Source organism: Macaca thibetana, chromosome 9, assembly GCF_024542745.1.
Source record: "Macaca thibetana thibetana isolate TM-01 chromosome 9, ASM2454274v1, whole genome shotgun sequence".
NCBI classification, from domain to species: domain Eukaryota; kingdom Metazoa; phylum Chordata; class Mammalia; order Primates; family Cercopithecidae; genus Macaca; species Macaca thibetana.
The window spans coordinates 117,911,336-117,930,044 of NC_065586.1; the positions used below are offsets into that span (position 1 = coordinate 117,911,336).

The 18,709-nt window shown below is 39.4% G+C and overlaps 1 protein-coding gene across 4 annotated transcripts in view; it reads right to left on the reverse strand.

Moving 5' to 3' along the window:
• Window positions 1–18,709, reverse strand: part of ATE1 (arginyltransferase 1) — a 186,943-nt gene that overhangs the window by 82,469 nt on the left and 85,765 nt on the right. For all 4 annotated transcript variants that reach the window (XM_050804581.1, XM_050804580.1, XM_050804582.1 and 1 more), the window contains one exon: window positions 17,329–17,428. In XM_050804581.1, coding sequence (XP_050660538.1) covers window positions 17,329–17,428 — 100 coding nt within the window. The remainder of the gene's footprint in view (window positions 1–17,328; window positions 17,429–18,709) is intronic.

Consider the following 18,709-nt stretch of genomic DNA (forward strand, 5'->3'; position numbering starts at 1 on the left):
GTAATCCCAGAACTTTGGGAGGCCAAGGTGGGCAGATTACTTGAGGTCAGGAGTTCAACACCAGCCTGGCCAACATGGTGAAACGCTGTCTCTACTAAAAATAGAAAAATTGGTCAGGCATGGTGGCATGCACCTGTAATCCCAGCTACTAGGGAGGCTGAGGCAGAATCACTTGAACCTGGGAGGCGGAGGCTGCAATAAGCCAAGATCATCCCACTGTACTCCAGCCTGGGTGAGAGAGTGAGACTCTGTCTCAAAAAATAAATAAATAAAAATAAATAAATACCATGCACAATTCACAAGGGGAAAAAAAACTGCAACAGCATATTATGTCACCTAACAATATGATGAAAATGTCCTAATCAATGAATTTAGATACCATCATTTCAACATGTGGGGTACAGAAGGTCTTTTTGAAGCATGCTAGAAACCATAAAGGAAAAGCATTAATAGATTGTATTACATAAAAATTGTAAATTTCTGTATAATTAAATAAACATATACACCATTAATAATAAAAAACTGACAAAAATGGGACGTGACTGACAAATATGTTTGATAGCACAACTATTAAGAGTTCTTCATTGTGTTTTAATCATTCTCTTAAATGAATTTCCACAAACATATAATCCTGTTTCAATTAAAGAGGTTCTCATGGTTTGGATTTGTCTTTTCAGTTATTTGGAAGAAATCTACAAGAGCAAAAATGACTTAATTGCACAGTGTTTAAATCATGCATTTGCTGTAGAAGACTGGCTAATAAAATTCTACAGGGAGAGATCAACAGTTAAACTAGTGTTTTGCCCATTTAATGGAATCAATGCTACGGAAAGCTGAGACATTTTGTCATAATACAAATAATTTAACTGAAATACGTTATTAAATTGATACATGCACGGCAGTCCCCTTATGAAGCTTCAAATAATTATCCATCTAGGAAAAATAATCAGTCCTGCACCCTGTCTCACACCATATACTAAAACCAGTTTCTTATATTGTATTAAATTATAAAAGGTAAAACTATAAAATTCCTAAAATATATAGGAAAACATTTCCACAGCCACAGAGTAGGCAAATATTTCTTGACGAAGACACAAAAGCATTACCATAAAGAATCAAATTGATAAGGTGGACACATTAAAATTAGAAATTTCTGCTCATCAAAAGATACCATGAAGAGAATGAAAAGGCAAGCAATGAGTGGAAGAAGTATCTGTAAAACACTTATCCAACAAAGGATTCTTATCTAGAAAGAATTACAGATAACTCAGACAGACAACCCAATAGATAAATGGGCAAAAGACCTGAAAGACACTTTATAAATGGCCGATACACCTGACAAGGTGCTCAACATTGACAATCATCTGCAAAATGCAAATTAAAACCACAATGCAGGCCAGCCCAGTGGCTCACGCCTGTAATCCCAGCACTTTAGGAGGCTGAGGCAGGTGGATCACTTGAGGTCAGGAGTTCAAGGCCTGCCTGGCCAATATGCGGAAACCCCATCTCTACTAAAAACACAAAAATTAGCTGGGCGTGGTGGTGCACACCTATAATCCCAGCTATTCAGGAGGCCGAGGCAGGAGAATGCTTGAACCTGGGAGGCAGAGGTTGCAGTGAGCCGAGATTGTGCCACTGCACTGCAGCCTAGGCGACAAACAAAAAACACAAGGTACCACCACTCCCTACACACCATCAGGAAGTGAAGCAAATGCAGCTGTCATACACTGCCAGCGGAATCACAAATTAGTACAACCACTTTTTTAAAAATTATGGGCAATATCAACTAAACCTGAACATACACATACCCTACGATCTGGCAATTCACACCCACATCTCTATTCATCAGGAATTCATACATATGTTCACCAAAGACACGTGATAGAATGTTCACAGCTGCACTTATATTAGCCAAAACCTCAAAACAATCCATCTACAGTAGAATGGGTGTAAAAAGTGTGGCATATTCATTAAATAGTATACCATACCCAGCAATAACAAACGACCTATTGCTAATACAACCACGTGGATAAATCTCACAAAGTTTATGTTGAGTGAAACCCATCAAAAAACAAAGTACATTGAATGCTCCCATTTTTGTAAAGTACAGAAACAGACAAAACTAGTCTGTAGTGTTAAAAGTGAGAACAGTGGTTACCTTGGGGGTGGGACAGTAACCAAGGAGGGTAGTGATGGGCTTGTGGGGTGCTGGGCATGTTCTGTTTCTTGTTTTGGGTGGTTGCACAAGTGTGCTCACTTTGTGAAAATTCATCAGGCTGTACACGTAAGATTGGCACGCCTTTCAGTATACGTATCACACCTCAATAAGTTTACTTAAAAAGAAACTAAAGGTAGGTAAGAGACATGAATTCACAGAAAACAAAAACTGTGCTACTGAAAGGGAACTTTCGAAATTTTTCCTAAGTCCACAGTTTTGATTTGAACCACATGTTTTGCGCACAGTACTCATAACTTTCCTTCATTTTTTCAGTTTTATCCATGCAGAGTCTGCCTTTCACATGCAATGCATGCCCCAAAAAATTTTTTTAAAAATTCCACTGAGTACCTTATTTGCCAATTAATTTGCTGGGCACTGCTGACAGTGACAGGTAAGACACAGTCTGCTCACAAATGGACAAGCAGCAGTGACCATGTCTAATCCTCCTTTTGCCTGGGCAACTCTCATGTTTTACAGAAGAGGCCCTCCACAAACACTGACTCATCATATACACCTAAAAACAACCAGAGTCCAAGGAGAACTATAGATAAAGCGCTTAAAAATGAGAAGAGGTCACAGAAGTGAAGAGATTACCTCCAGCTTTAGAACATAGTGAGTAGACAAGGTGAAGGTGAAGTGGCGAAAACAGAGAATGACTTCCTGGGAAAACTTGAACATGAACTTGGTCTGGAAAAGCAGCTCCTACTTCTAAACACAGGGACAAGTGAAAAACATCTCAGTGCAAGAGAACACACAGAGCTCGGAGGCAGGAAAGTTTCCACGCACACAGATAGTGCCCTGCAGCCAGAGCATGGGCTATGCAAGAGAAGGAAGCACATTTCCTTCTGCAGTAGATCAGGATAGAGCTCAGACATTAGCATTTTCTAGAAAGTTCCACAGATGACTGATTCTTTTCCAAGGCTGGGAATCAGGCACTACATCAAGCTTTCTAATTCACTGTAAAGAGAGAGATTAGTCAAAGGATCAGAAAAATTTGACACATGATTAAATGTACCTTTATTCCCCTTAAAACTTTTTTTTTTTTTTTTTTTTTTTGAGACGGAGTCTCGCTCTGTTGCCCAGGTTGGAGTGCAGTGGCCAGATCTCAGCTCGCTGCAAGATCCGCCTCCGGGGTTCACACCACTCTCCTGCCTCAGCCTCCCAAGTAGCTGGGACTACAGGTGTCCGCCACCACGCCCGGCTAGTTTTTTTGTATTTTTAGTAGAGACGGGGTTTCACCATGATAGCCAGGATGGTCTCGATCTCCTGACCTCGTGATCCGCCCGTCTCGGCCTCCCAAAGTGCTGGGATTACAGGCTTGAGCCACCGCGCCCGGCCAAATACTTACCTTTAATTAACATGGCAAGCGTTTTAGGATACTCCAAAATTGAGAGTTTTATACACCTTATCATAAATCTGATAAGCAATGCCATTTGCAAGAATTTCAATTCTTAAGTTCAAACTCTCCTCATGTGGGTAAAATGAAAATGTGAGTTAAGGCAAACCCTGGGCAAGCTAACCATCTTGAGCTTCAATTTTCTCATCTGTAACGAGAAGCTTAGAGTAGTAAAGAACTGCTTTGACTGTGGTGTGGCACAATTCCACACATGTGACAGTGGTATAACTAAGAATTTGTGATGACCATGAAAATTCTTTTACCTCCCACTACCTCTAGGGGGCATCAAAAATCCCTTACTAAATTATCCTGTGGTAATTTTTCTCACTGACTACGTCTAATTCGTTGGGCATTTGACATCAAGAAAACATGCTGAATCAAAAGAATCCAGTATTTTGTCCTGTACTGTGGGTTAACTGATGAGATCATTTGTATTCCTTTCAGCCCAGTAGTAGCAAAGTCACCTACCACATGTATCCACATGCACCACCCTGGGCTGCAAGGCTGTAGTGAAATAACATTTACTAATGTGTTTGGTCAGGAAACTTTGAAAAGCTTGGGGGTTTCAGTAGTGCATGATTTTGCAGACGCAGCTCTGTTAACTGCATTTTTTGTAGGTGCTTACTATTATAATAGTAAGGCCAAGTACCTACTTTTAGGCAAAGCCCTGCAGAATTCCAATTCTCACAATTGAGCTGAGACATTCACATAAGCATGATTAATCACAAATGGATTTAGCCTTTTGTTTCTTTTCTGACATTTCAGAACACTTTCTGATGTTTCAACGATCTGATGTCTGGCCATGTCATGATACCAAACAGATCACCTGAAATCACTTTGTCTACTTTGGACTGCATACATGTCTGGATTAAAAATTCAGTCAAAATACCTTCTTCAGATCACAGAATGGCCTTACACAGCACTCTGAGAGATAACATGGGGGAAAAATTTTTAATTATGTCTAAAAACATTTCTATATACTTTAATTTTCATTTTCTTTCTTTTTTTTTTTTTTTTTTGAGATGGAGTCTCGCTCTGTCGCCCAGGCTGGAGTGCAGTGGCACCATCTAGGTTCACTGCAAGCTCCGCCTCCCAGGTTCACGCCATTCTCCTGCCTCAGTCTCCCAAGTAGCTGGGACTACAGGCACCCGCCACCACACCCAGCTAATTTCTTTTTGTATTTTTTAGTAGAGACGGGGTTTCACCGTGTTAGCCAGGATGGTCTCGATCTCCTGACCTCGTGATCCGCCCGCCTCGGCCTCCCAAAGTGCTGGGATTACAGGTATGAACCACTGTGCCCGGCCTAATTTTCATTTTCAAATGTAATCATTTTGAAATGAGAAGGGGTTAAAAAGAGAGAACTAAGGTTTACATGCAAATAATAAGTATTTGAAAAGCACAGGAAATATAGCATGTTTAAAGTAAAAAAAAAGTGAACAGCTATTTTCAAGCATAAACCAAAAAGGAGACAAGGTAAAGAAAAAAAGGAAAAAAGCCTATATATAAAATTTTGAGATGTGAAATACAGTAATTTTAAGAATGGATTAATTTTAAAAGAAATTATAATTTCCACCAAGCACCTTCCACTTTAATATAATTTAAATATTAAGTTATATAATAAGTATTAAATAATATAATTTCCACGAATTCCCAAGATGGAATTATGGGAAATAAAGTGAGGTTAATATGATGATTATCATTAGGCACACAATTAAAATCTGAATGAAGGTTGAAAGGACTCATTTTTAATGAAGATTTCTTACCAACAATACAGGTTACAAATATGGCATACAGACAGAAATGTCTAAACCAACAGCTCAGTTAAAAATATATTTCATATCTCAGTTTAAAGAAAATACTGGCTTAGGCAGAAATTTAAAAAAATTTTTCAGACATTCACCCTCTGCAGTACTCTGTGCTCAAGGAAGCAGTTTCTCCCGTTACCAACCATACTTGCCTTAAGTCTAACTCCTTGCCAGTCATTAGCTCACATACAAATAAGAGGCACAACTCTGACAAATAAAACATGTGAAGTCTGCTAGAAGGCTTCTCAGTAAGGGCTTCCTCAATCTTAGGAACAGACACAAACCACCTCACACCCATTACAATAGCTAGCATTAAAAGGAAAAACAAACCGAAGCCCAGAAAATAACAAGTGCTGGTGAGGATGTGGAGAAACTGGAACCCTTGTGCATAGCTGGCAGGAATGTGAAATGGTGTGGCCTTGTGGAACACAGGGTGGCAGTTCCTCAAAAAATTAAAAATAGAATTACCGTTGATTCAGCAATTCCACTTATGGGTATACACAAAGAAGGGAAAGTGAGTCTCAAAAAGATATTTGTACCCTGTGTCCATAGCAGCATTATTCATAACAGCCCAGGGATTAGGGCAGCCCAGATGCCAATGGATAAATAAACAAACAAAATGTGGTATATACATACAATGAAATCTTATTCAGCCTTAAAGAGGACAGAAATTGACACATGTGACAACATGAATGAACCCTGAGGGTATTATGCTAAGTAAATTAAGATAGTTACAGAAAGACAAATGCTATGATTCCACTTATATGAGGTACCTAAAGTAGTCAAATTCTTAGGGGTGGGGAAGGGGAGCTATTGTCTGTTAGGTACAGAGTACTGACTGTGTAAGATGAAGAAACAACATGGAAAGTGGTGATGGTGCACAGCAGTGTGAATGTACTTAATACCACCGAACTGAGCACTTTTTGGCTGGGTGTGGTGGCTCATGCCTGTAATCCCAGCACTTTGGGAGGCCGAGGAGGGTGGATCACCTGAGGTCAGGAGTTCGAAACCAGCCTGACCAACATGGAGAAACCCCATCTCTACTAAAAATACAAAATTAGCCAGGCGTGGTGGCGCATGCCTATAATCCCAGCTACTCGGGAGGCTAAGGCAGGAGAATCGCTTGAACCTGGGAGGCGGAGGTTGCGGTCAGCCAAAATCACACCATTGCACTCCAGCTTGGGCAACAAGCACGAAACTCCATCTCAAAAAAAAAAAAAAAAAAAAAAAAAAAAAAAAAAAAAAAATGGCGGGGGGATTTAAGAGGGTAAACATTATGGGTATTTTACCACAACCAATATTTTTTTTTTTTTTTTTTTGAGACAGCGTCTCACTCTGTTGCCAGGCTGGATTGCAGTGGCGCAATCTCGGCTCACTGCAACCTCTGCCTCCCGGGTTCAAGTGATTCTCCTGCCTCAGCCTCCCAAGTAGCTGGAATTACAGGCACGCATCACCACACCCAGCTAATTTTTGTATTTTTAGTAGAGACAGGGTTTCACCATGTTGGCCAGGACGGTCTCAACTCTTGACCTCGTGATCCACCCCACCAGACAACGAAAATTTTTTTCCAACTTTTATTTTAGAATCAGAGGGTACCTACGAAGGTCTGTTACAAAGGTATATTATGTGATGTTGAAGTTTGGCGTACAAATCAACCCGTCACCCAGGTAGTGAGCATAACACCCAACAGGTAGTTTTTCAGCCCTTGCCACCTTCCCTCTCTCCCCACTCTAGTAGTTCCCAGTGTCTATTGTTCCTGTCTTTATAATTCATGTGTATCTAATGTTTAGCTCCCGTTTATAAGTGAGAACATGTGGTATCTGGTTTTCTATGTTAGTTCACTTAGGAGAATGGCCTCCAGCTGCATCCTTGTTGCTGCAAAGTACATAATTTCGTTACTTTTGATGACTGTGTAGTATTCCATAGTATATCTGTATCACATTTTCTTTACTGTTCATGGGCAATAATTTTTTTTTTTTTGAGATGGAGTCTCTCTCTGTCACCAGGCTGGAGTGCAGTGGCGTGATCCCGGCTCACTGCAGCCTCTGCCTCCTGGGTTCAAGCAATTCTCCTGCCTTGGCCTCCTGAGCAGCTGGGACTACAGGTGTGTGCCACCACGGCCAGCTAATTTTTGTATTTTTTTGTAGAGACAGGGTTTCAACATGTTTGCCAGGATAGTCTCAATCTCTTGACCTGATGATCCATCCGCCTCAGCCTCCCAAAGTGCTGGGATTACAGGCATGAGCCACCACGCCCAGCAATTTTTTTTAAAAAGAGGAGACAGAGTACAGAAAACTCTTTTCTGATTCTAGTCACTGCTGATGGCCTGCAATTACCACCACCTTGGAACTGTAAGAGGAGCTGACCAAGAGGACCAGCACCACCGAGGACAGCAGCCAGAGAAGCACAGTACCCCTCCCGCTTCAGAAGGATGAGCTCCTCCCAGGAGAAACTCTTCTCAGTTGAAAAATGCAATTTCCACTAATTTCAACCAGTGCCTGAGTCCCCAGACTGATACTAAGCTACACTAAAACAGTACCAAGTCCCATTAAAATGGCCACAATTATTACAATAGCTCATGTGACCAATGACAGCAGAACATATGGAGACAATTTCCTTTCATCAACGACTCTATTCACCACCCCTCTTTACATTATTTTGTGACTATCTTGTGCCTTACATGTAAGACTATGGTCACAGACAAAAAATATCTGACTATGTAATGTATGCAATGACTACATAATATATGCAATGTAGATCAGTTTTTATTCAAAACCCATACACAATGAACAGTAAAATCAAAAAATTCAACAAAAGCATTTTAGAGACGATGATGCACAAGAATATAACTGCTACTTATTAGCAAACTTCCTTAGGGAGGAGAATTTACTGTAATGCATCCTGTCTATATACTATGATGAGACCACATACTGGTTTTCCTCCTGTAGTGCTCACCATTAGCCAGGCAAGCAAAATCAAAATTTGTCAGCATGTTAAGATACTTCGTAGGCTCATGTCAGGATATTAAATAAAATGTCTTATAAAGACTAATTCTCATAAGCCCAATGAGCACATCTCTAGGTATGACTGCATATGGAAATTAAGTGACTTTGCCAAAACTCTTACATTAGGCCATCAGAAACTTCTCAAGTCCGTTCAGCTCAATTCAAGACACGAGTCTGCACAGCAAAACAGAGAATGAAGAGGTCACTTCCATACCAACACCATGTGTTTCAGTCATCCACTGCTGAGTAGCAAGCCACCCAAAAACTTAGTGGCCTTAAACAGTAACTTATTATTCCTCATGATTCTGTGAGTTAGCTAGAACTCAGCTAGGTGGGTTTTCTTCTGATCTCTCTCAAGCTCAGTCATGCAGGTGCATTCAACTTCAGTGGAGCTGAAACATCCAAGATGGCTTCAGGCCTCTCCCTTCAGCAGGGGACTATGATGGCTAGCTCCAAAGACAGAGAAAGTGAAAGCTGCCAGACAAGGCCTGAGCCCAGAAGTCCCAGGCAGTTCCTTCCAGGCTACCCATCAGTCAGTGCAAGTCGCCAGGTGAGTCCAATCTAGGATTAGGAAAACAGCCTAGACTGCTTATAAGTGGAGCAGGCTGCACAGATAGGGATGAGAAGCCCTGATGCTGGACAGTTTTGAAAAGCGTCTACCAAAACATGGGGCTCACTACACATAAAGACAGACACATCATTTCAGCACGCCATTGTGATAGCTCATTACTCAATACAAAAGATCGGGTAAATGAGCTCTTTTGTGTTATTTCAGACCTGCTGTTCAATACTCCAATTTGCTTTACATCATACAATAAATATATGGTGAAGACTGTAACGTATATGTACAAATCTATGTAAGAAAATCCAAATGAAACAATCTAGTTTCAGTTGTCACATATTACCATTTTATGCACTACATTGTAATTATCTATGTCCTCCTAAGTTGTAACCTTCACTAGGGCAGAGCCCTTATCTACACTGCTTACAAATGTATTCCCAGTGTCTAGCATGTACTAGGTACCTAACAGGCTGCTCCTTCTTGGTTGTTAAAATATTGCTCCTGGCCGGGCACGATGGCTTACACCTGTAATCCCAGCACTTTGGGAGGCTGAGGCAGGCGGACTGCAAGGTCAGGAGATTGAGACCATCCTGGCCAACATAGTGAAACCCCATCTTTACTAAAAATACAAAAATTAGCTGGGCGTGGTGGTGTGCGCCTGTAGTCCCAGCTACTCAGGAGGCTGAGGCAGAAGAATTGCTTGAACCCAGGAGGCAGAGGTTGCAGTGAGCCAAGATCGTGCCACTGCACTCCAGCCTGGCAACAGAGCGAGACTTCGTCTCAAAAAAAAAAAAAAAAAAAAAAGAGAGAAAAAGAAAAGGAAAAAAAAAAATCGTTCCTGGCCAGGCTGAGGCGGGTGGATCACCAGGTCAGGAGTTTAAGACCAGCCTGGCCAAGATGGTGAAACCCCGTCTCTACTAAAAATACAAAAAATTAGCCAGGTGTGGTGGTACGTGCCTGTAATCCCAGCTACTCCGGAGGCTGAGGCAGAGAATTGCTTAAACCTGGAAGGGCTGAGGTTGCAGTGAGCCGAGATCACACCACTGCACTCCGGCCTGGGCCACAGAGCAAGACTCCATCTCAAAAAAAAGAAAAAAAGAAAAAAGAAAAGAAAAAAAGAAAAAAGTCGCTCCTGTTTAAGAAATAAATTCCTTTTTTTCTTTAATACCAGATAGAAAACATGTTTGTAGATTTTTCCATGTATATTTTACAATGTGGCAAAAATATGCTATTACTAGTGCTTTACATACTTACAGGCTAAGAAAAAAAGACAATTTTAACTATTTTTGTAGCCATATGCTCAATTTACCCCCATTCAATCACAAAAATGAGAGATTTTACAATAGTGTGCAATTCATTTTCTGTGAGTTATTTCTTGCTGGTCTCTAGCTCTAGACCTTCAATTTGCAATGAGGAATATTCTTGCTTGGACCAACACCTACCTTACAATTTTGAACAGCACATTTTCTGACTGAAAAGATCAATTTTAATAAGCAGATGTGCTATTCCTTTGTAACTGAGGGTTCTCGTGTGCTCAAAGTATAACATGGTATCTGCTATGGTTTGACCTGGTTTACCCCTGACAAAGCTCATGTCGGAATCTGATTCCTGGTGTGGCAGTGTTGGGAGATGGGGCCTAGTGGGAAGTGTTTGGATCATGGGAGAACTGCCCTCGGGAATAGATTAAAGCTGTCTAGTGAGAGTGCTAGGTTCTCACTCTCATGGGAATGGATGTGTTCCTGAAAGCAGGTTACTATAAATAAACCCAGGCTCTCCTGCATCTCTGTGCTCCAGTCCCGCTTCTGTTTCTCCACCCCACTGTGACACAGCACAGGGCCCTCACCAGAAGCTGGGCAGATGCAAGTGCCATGCCCTTGGACTTTTCCGTCACCAAAATCACGAGCTAAGTAAAACTCTTTTCTTTATAAATTCTCAAACCTCAGGTGTCCTGTTATATAAACACAAAAAGAACAAAGACAATATCCTTAACTGAAATGAAAATAACTTTAATCCCTCAGTTACCTAAAATTATTCATTTTCAATCATAAGGCAACAGAAACTATTTTCTTAAAATATAAAGTATTAAAATCAACGTATTGTTGAGGACCCAAAAGATTTCCCAAAATATGATGCCGGGAAAATGCTAACCTTATGAAGTTAATTTAATATTCAAAAATTCTATCATTATCTCACAAATACTTACAAAATCGCTAAGTTTACTTCAGATTTTTGGAATTCTCCCTCCCAAGAAGAAATAATATGAACATAATATATTGGAAAAAATTTAAATTTTTGTTTAAATGGGAACATTGAGTCCCAGATTGTCTTTCTCTACTTTGGACTGTAACTCAGTTTCCTAAGTTTTGATCATGTTTCCAAATTCTAAACACATTAATTTTGGGGACTTGGGAATGAAACACTATAATTCCTGAAATCACAAGTTATTCTTAATACTTCCAATATTCTTCAGACTCCTTACTCATTATAATGGATATCTTAAAAATTACTTAATAAGAAATATTAAGGTCAGTAGTCTTACAAATATCTTTAGCCTATAGTGAATACTAAAAAAGTGGAAAGCTCCAGTGAACATTTTTAGATACTATTTCGAATAATCTAACGTTTGGATTTCTTGGCAAATAAGCAGCACTACACACATAAATTTATAAACTTATTTTGCTTCCAAAAATTGTTATTTCTTGGAACACAACCTCATGCATTTTGTATATAAACTTATTAATATTTGTATTTACAGTTATTCACATCATTATCAGCAAACTGACAACACACACACACATTCCATAACACAGCTACAAGCAAGACTGACTGATCAGACAATGACTGCTCCCTCCTGTGCATTCCTGTCCTGCTTCCTGCGAATGTCAACTTTAACTGTCAGCTCCGCAAGTCAGGGTTTCCTCCTGTCCTTTCTTTTGACTTGACATCCATTGGATTCCTTCAACCTAGTAACATTTCTATGCTGACTGTTCAGTTTTAATTCTTGAAGGAGAATTCTATCACTTTCTCTCAATTTCCTGATTTGTCAATTGATTTTTGTCAAGACTCAAGATTGTAAAAAAAACATAAATTTACCAAAAGATGGCAGAAAGATTAAATTCCCACATGGCAACATTAGTTTTCATGTCAGCATTACTTTATTTTAAAAAAGACCAATGTGCTTTTGAAGTAATTTCTACCAACCCAGACCAGCTACTAATTCCAGTAAATGTATATAATCAGTCATCTTTTATAATGATACTTGTTGCTCTAAAGATCTTCTACAGACACAGTAACTTGCTATTTTAAAAACAGGAATGAAGTGGCAATAATCTATAGTGACCATAAATTATTCTGAATTGCCCAGCTTTATCCCTAAGTAAACAGAAATTACAGTCTTAGCTTCTGATGCAGTATTTGGAAGAGGGACTAACGGAGTGACATGATATTCTGCCACACACCGACTAGTCCTCCTCAAATTCAGTAGCTCAGTTTGTGGGATAAGCAGGAATATTACAATGGTGTTAGCATAGAAAGGATACTCTTTTCTGATCTACATGGCCTAGAACTGAGTATTAGATTGCCATCAATTACAACATACAGGTTGAAGTCCTAGCACAAATGTACCAATTTCTCCTCACTCCAATGGAGCAAACTAACCATTTTATTCAGAATAAATACCTGAGCTCGAAGAGACTTATTTTGTCCTAAACAGATAAAGCCAAAGCTGACAGACATCCTATGGCACAATATAAGACTTGTTACTTAAAGGTTCTCTACACTGTAGCACTATCCCCTAACAGAGCTCAGTGTCTGATATGGGTATGCTCTGTGACCCCACCCAGATCTCATCGTGAATTCTACTCCCATAATTTGCATGTGCTATGGGAGGGACCTAGTGGGAGATCATTTGAATCATGGGGGTGGCTCCCCCCATAATGTTCTCGTGGTAGTGAATAAGTCTCACGAGATCTGATGGTTTTATTAGGTGTTTCTGCTTCTGCATCTTCCTCATTTTCTCTTGCCACCCCACATAAGAAGTGCCTTTTACCTCCCACTATGATTCTGAGGCCTCTCCAGCCAAGTGGAGCTGTAAGTCCAATTAAACCTCTTTTTCTTCCCAGTCTTGGGTATGTCTTTATCAACAGCATGAAAACAAACTAATACTATGCCACTGGCCTCTAAGCAAAAGACAAGTGTCCGCAATTCTGGGAACTTTCAGAGAGAGGCAGTATTGGTATTCAGTAATATATGCCTCTCCCTTTCCCCAGCATCTAAACTAATCTAAGAAGTCTGATTAATAACAGGAGCAGGCATTTAGAAATCTGGATGTCAATTATCAGTATACAAACAGAGAGAGCTGTGACAGGCCCCAAAAGAAGCTCAGGTAATGATTTTATGAATGCTACCCAACTAGGTAGAATCTACACTCAAATGCAGATAACAACCTGTCTCATTTCTACATCATTCCCATTTACAGTTGCAAAAACTGAGACCAGATGTAGTTAAGCAACTTCTCCAAACTGTTACACATTCCTGTGTCACCACTTCCCTTTACTATCAGAGTATTTATCAATACTCAAAGACAATCAGTCACAATACCTATCACATTCTGTTAGAACTGTGAATCTGTTACTAAGTTATAACCTATTCATGCACAACACATTTTTGTTAAAAAAAAAAAAGAAAAGGTATTTCTCACTAGCCTACACACTTCTCAGCTCTCTGCATTAGTATTTTCATTCATTAGTTCAACAAATGTATATTAAGCATTAAATATCTACTATGTAGCAGGCACACTGCTCGCAACCTGGGACACAAGAAGTTAAATGTCAATTAGACTCTCATGGAATGTATGCACAGGAGATGGACTAGTTCTGGGAAGAAATGTAAACTGCTATGGGGTAGATGGGTGAATGATGAAATCTAGTCTTAAGAGTCCAGTAGCGATTACTGGAGTTGAAAAATGATAGATGGGGAATTTGCAAGCTTGGGGGAGGGGCAAAGGGAAGGGTAAAAAACGAGAGTACAGTACGGATAAAGGTCTCAAGTAGGGTGAAAAAAGTGGGAATTCTATGGTTGGTCAGTGTTCTATGTTCTAGGCCACAGATGACAGGGCAAAGAAATGAGCTTCTTCAATAGGAGTAATTCCGAATTCAATAAACAGAAAACAGTAAACTTTAAAATGGGGAATAACTGTCTTTCCAGTTCCTCATGAGGCTCTCAGCTGTGAAAAAATAATCTGGTACAGTGATTCTCTAGTCTGACTTCATATCAGAATCTTCTGAGCATTAAACAAGTCTGATGCCCATGGTTGATCCCAGAACAAATTACTTAAAATCTCTGAATATATGGCCTAAGCACAGGTCTTACGAAAATGTTCTCCAGGTCCTCAACTCCAGTCAAAACTGACGACTGCAGCAACTAAAAGGCTAGGCAGTGCTACACTAGCTGTTTCCTCAGTGCCTTTCTGCAATGACCCTAAAACTTCCCATTGGCTGACTCTGTGACATTCAAATCTTAGCCTAAACATTCGTCCTCAGAGAGGACCCTAAGTAGCCACACTCAGTTAATTAATGTCTACACAGCACTCATCCCTGACATCTGTCTTCCTGATTACTGTTAGCTTCTCCACTAGAATGGAAGTTCCAAGAGACCAGGGATCTTGCCTGTATTGTTCACGGCTGTTATTTCCAGTAGGATCTGAATAAGTATTTCCTGGATGAAGGAAGAAAGCAAACCAGAAGGCAAGCAGGCATGGGGGTACCTCTCATATAAATGGATTTAAACAAATAATATTTTGAAGCTATAATTCTTATGGATTTTGACTGGATATAATTAAGGTAGACTGAAAAGCACATACGGCATTTTTTAAATGTTTTTTTTTTTTTTTTTTTTTTGAGACGGAGTCTCGCTCTGTCGACCAGGCTGGAGTGCAGTGGCCGGATCTCAGCTCACCGCAAGCTCCGCCTCCCGGGTTTACGCCATTCTCCTGCCTCACCCTCCCGAGTAGCTGGGACTACAGGCGCCCACCACCTCGCCCAGCTAGTTTTTTGTATTTTTTAGTAGAGACAGGGTTTCACCATGTTAGCCAGGATGGTCTCGATCTCCTGACCTCGTGATCCACCCGTCTCGGCCTCCCAAAGTGCTGGGATTACAGGCTTGAGCCACCGCGCCCGGCCTTAAATCTTTAACTTAAAACTATACACAGGCTGGCCTGAATTTCCAAGCAGAGCTCTACCTAGGAAGGAGACTAAAGAATCTAAAATATTTAGTCTGAACTAGAGTCAACAAAGGTGTGAGCAAAACGTCTTCATGAAGAGGAAAAGGATGATGAAACTATATTCAGCATTTCCACAAACAAAAAGAAAAAAGAAAAAAAAGACCTAGGTTAAAATATAGGGCCAATTAGAATTTAGCTTAGGCATAATTAAAAACTTTCAAGAGAAATGCTGTGAGACTAGAACGGTCATCAAAGACGAGACATAAAAGTGAAATCTGTGCCAGTCCCTAAGTCTAGTATGAAAATACTTCATTTGAATGGGTCATGTACTACATAAAGGAAGATTAATATAAGGACAGCCAGAGTTTTCTTTCAGTCTTATAAATGCATTAAAATATCTTGAGTACTAGAGTTTTCTGCTCTGAACTAATTTAGATCTAGTACCAGATGAAAATGAGCCAGAAGGATAAAACACTAGTAAAAACATAAGCAAATCATTATTTTTAGGCAAAACGGAAATATGCTCATACTTTTCCTTCTGTACAGAACATATGTTAAGGCCCATCAAGTGAATTAGTAATTCAGGCATAAAAGAAGTTTTTGAGGATAACCAAATTCAGGGGTTATCTCCCTACAATGTACACTTAAATATAAGCTCAAAAGAAAACCTCCAAATGCCAGGACACCTTGATCAGCTTACCTGGACTGCCAATGTAAAACCAGCAAGGCCCTGCATTTTCACCTGTCTCTCAAAGCCAGTCCTACTTTCAGAATCCATAATTTCTGATAATGGAACCATCTCCCCACTCAGTACTTAACCTCAAAGATTTAGAATTATAATCATCCCCAAATTTAGTTAATCACCAAGTCCTGTGAATTATTCCTTTGTAAGAAAGAAAAAAGGTAGGTGGGGGGAGGGAATATTTATTGATTTAAAGAGATTTAAAAGACACATCACAAATATAATATATGAACCTTACTGAGTCCTAAGTCAAACAAATTGACTGTAAAAAAGATTATGAGACAATAAAGTAAACAGGAAATATGAATGCTGATCAGGTGATATTTGGAAACGCTGTTAATACTTTCTAGGTATATGATGAGATCGTGATTACATTTTCAAAATGCCCTTATCTTTTAGAAATACAGACTACAATATTGGCAGATTGATACTTTTGATTTGCTCCAAAATAATTCAAGAGAGGGTGGAGGTGGGAATGGAGTGAAGGAACAGATGAAACAAATGCATGAAAATTACTAAAGCTGGGTAATGGGTACACAGGGGTTCAATTATGCTTTTTTGTTTAATTTGGCTTGTTTTAAAACCCCCATTAAGTCATATTTCTATGTGTGGACATATGTACATTTTCTGATTTACGCTGCTCTGCTCTGCAACTGTTGATGACTCCCAGGTGCCTAAGTACCTTAGCCCGGCCTTCAGGGTCCTGCACAGTCCTTCAGTTACCCTTTCCTCTACAAATACATCATCAGCACTTGCCCTTCTGAATCCTTTCTTTTACTGCTTCTTCTCCTTGAAATGTGCTTCTCTATCCTACCTACTCTTTTCTTGAGCTACTCCTTCCTTTCCTCTTCCACATCTTGTGTAGTAAAAAACCATGTCCTCCTAGGCCACTGACCAGACCACTGTATGCCCTGGTTTTAAGTAAAATGCCCCTAATCTTCCCCTAGCTCACAAGTTTTAAGTAGAAGATCCATGTATCTTCAGAGCTGAAAGCCTCACTCTAAGTAAAGCAGACGTGTTTAGTTACTGCAGTCGCGGTGGGTCTGCTCCTCTGCATTGGTCTTCACTCTGCAGTTTTTACAGTGGGCCACTCATATTTAGGAGACATCAAAGAGTTTCATTAACGAGAGTCATAAAACGTTTTTTAAAAGGGAAATTCTGAAATATACTTAAATCTCACAATAATGCGATGGATTACGAGAGCAGGAGAGGCTGTGGTTCTCATTACAGAAAGCTTAATTTCTGAGGCAGCAAAGAGATTTCCTTATTAACCCATTCGTCCTTCCTTCAAAGCTTCAAATCCAGTGCCCTGAGATAAAAATTTTATTAGAGATTCATTTTTCTATAATAAAAACACACATATGTGAAAATCAACCTTACCTTATATTTCATCTTGGGACACGAATGAATGTAGAAACCCATATAATAATAGCTGAGTTGAGAAGTTTTCTCATGAAGCTGCCTAGTAAAAGCAATTTCTCTGCCAAAAGAAAAAGAAGAAAGCTGAAGGCAGTTAATTCTGGTTCCGATGTTCAAATATCTATGTAATTTGATGGTAAACATTTGATAAAATCTGATATTAAGCTATCAAAAAATTACAAATATTTAAAGAAAAACTTTTAAAACATACACTATACAGTAATTTTTACTAAAGAAATAATAAACCCCTCTACATAATTTTAGGCAAATGCATCTAAGTTCAGGTTTTACACTTTATTGGACAAAGCACCTGATCTAAAATTCAAATAGCATAAAATTAAAGAGACCTACAGTGATCTGTTATTGTTCATCATGCCCTACGGCTCTCAAAGAATCTGGGCTTAACAGGTTAAAAACAGTAGAGCAAATTTTAGAAAACGCAAAAGCCAATAAATTTCAGGAAGAATAACTATTATTATGACCATTTACATGCAAACATTTTCAGCTGCATATGACACCTAACTCATTCCTTTATCTAGGTACAACTTTAATATTTATTTCCCCTAAAACTAGAGAGCAGGAAATACCATGTTATCTCACCACATTTTCTGTATTTGCTGGAATAAGCCAAGTAACTCGAACGTAAGAAGTTGTCAGTCTCTCCACTGTAACACCTATGCATGAAGTGGTTTTCATGTGTATCCTGATAAATCTTGGCACAGAATTTCATTCTACTTGCCCAGCTAAATGACTGGTTTGTAAGTGCTTAGTAAAACTTCAGTATATTTCTAAAGTATGAGGAAAGCAGTTTTGTTTTTATGTTTGTTTCTTAAGGTATTCTTTTCTTTATTAGTAGCAATTGATGCTACTAATAAAGAAATGTATTTGTAATGCAATATTCTGTGCATTTTTCTACTTCAAATTTAAATCCTTGAAGAATTATTACCTTAAGAATTCATTTTTAAATTAAAAGTATTTCTAAATCCAACCAAACTAAACATTATTAGCCTATAACAGAATAAATCCTATTTCCAGAATTAATCCACTCTCAAGTTTCAAACTGAGGAAAGAATGCACTGACACAAGCAAGTGTAAGACCACCAATTCCGAGAAGGCCCACCCAGTCATGGTACCAATCCACTTGGTCCTGCCCACCTTAGTTCATTTCATCACGTCTCCCCAGATTTGTTCAGGCCCCAAACCTTGGAGTCATCCTTAATCCTTTTCTTCTCATCCCCGTGTCCAATCCATCAGCAGGTCTTTTGGGCTTTCTCTCTAAAATATGTCTTGAATCTGACCACTTCTTACCACCTCCGCCTCAGATATTCTGGTTCAAGCAACA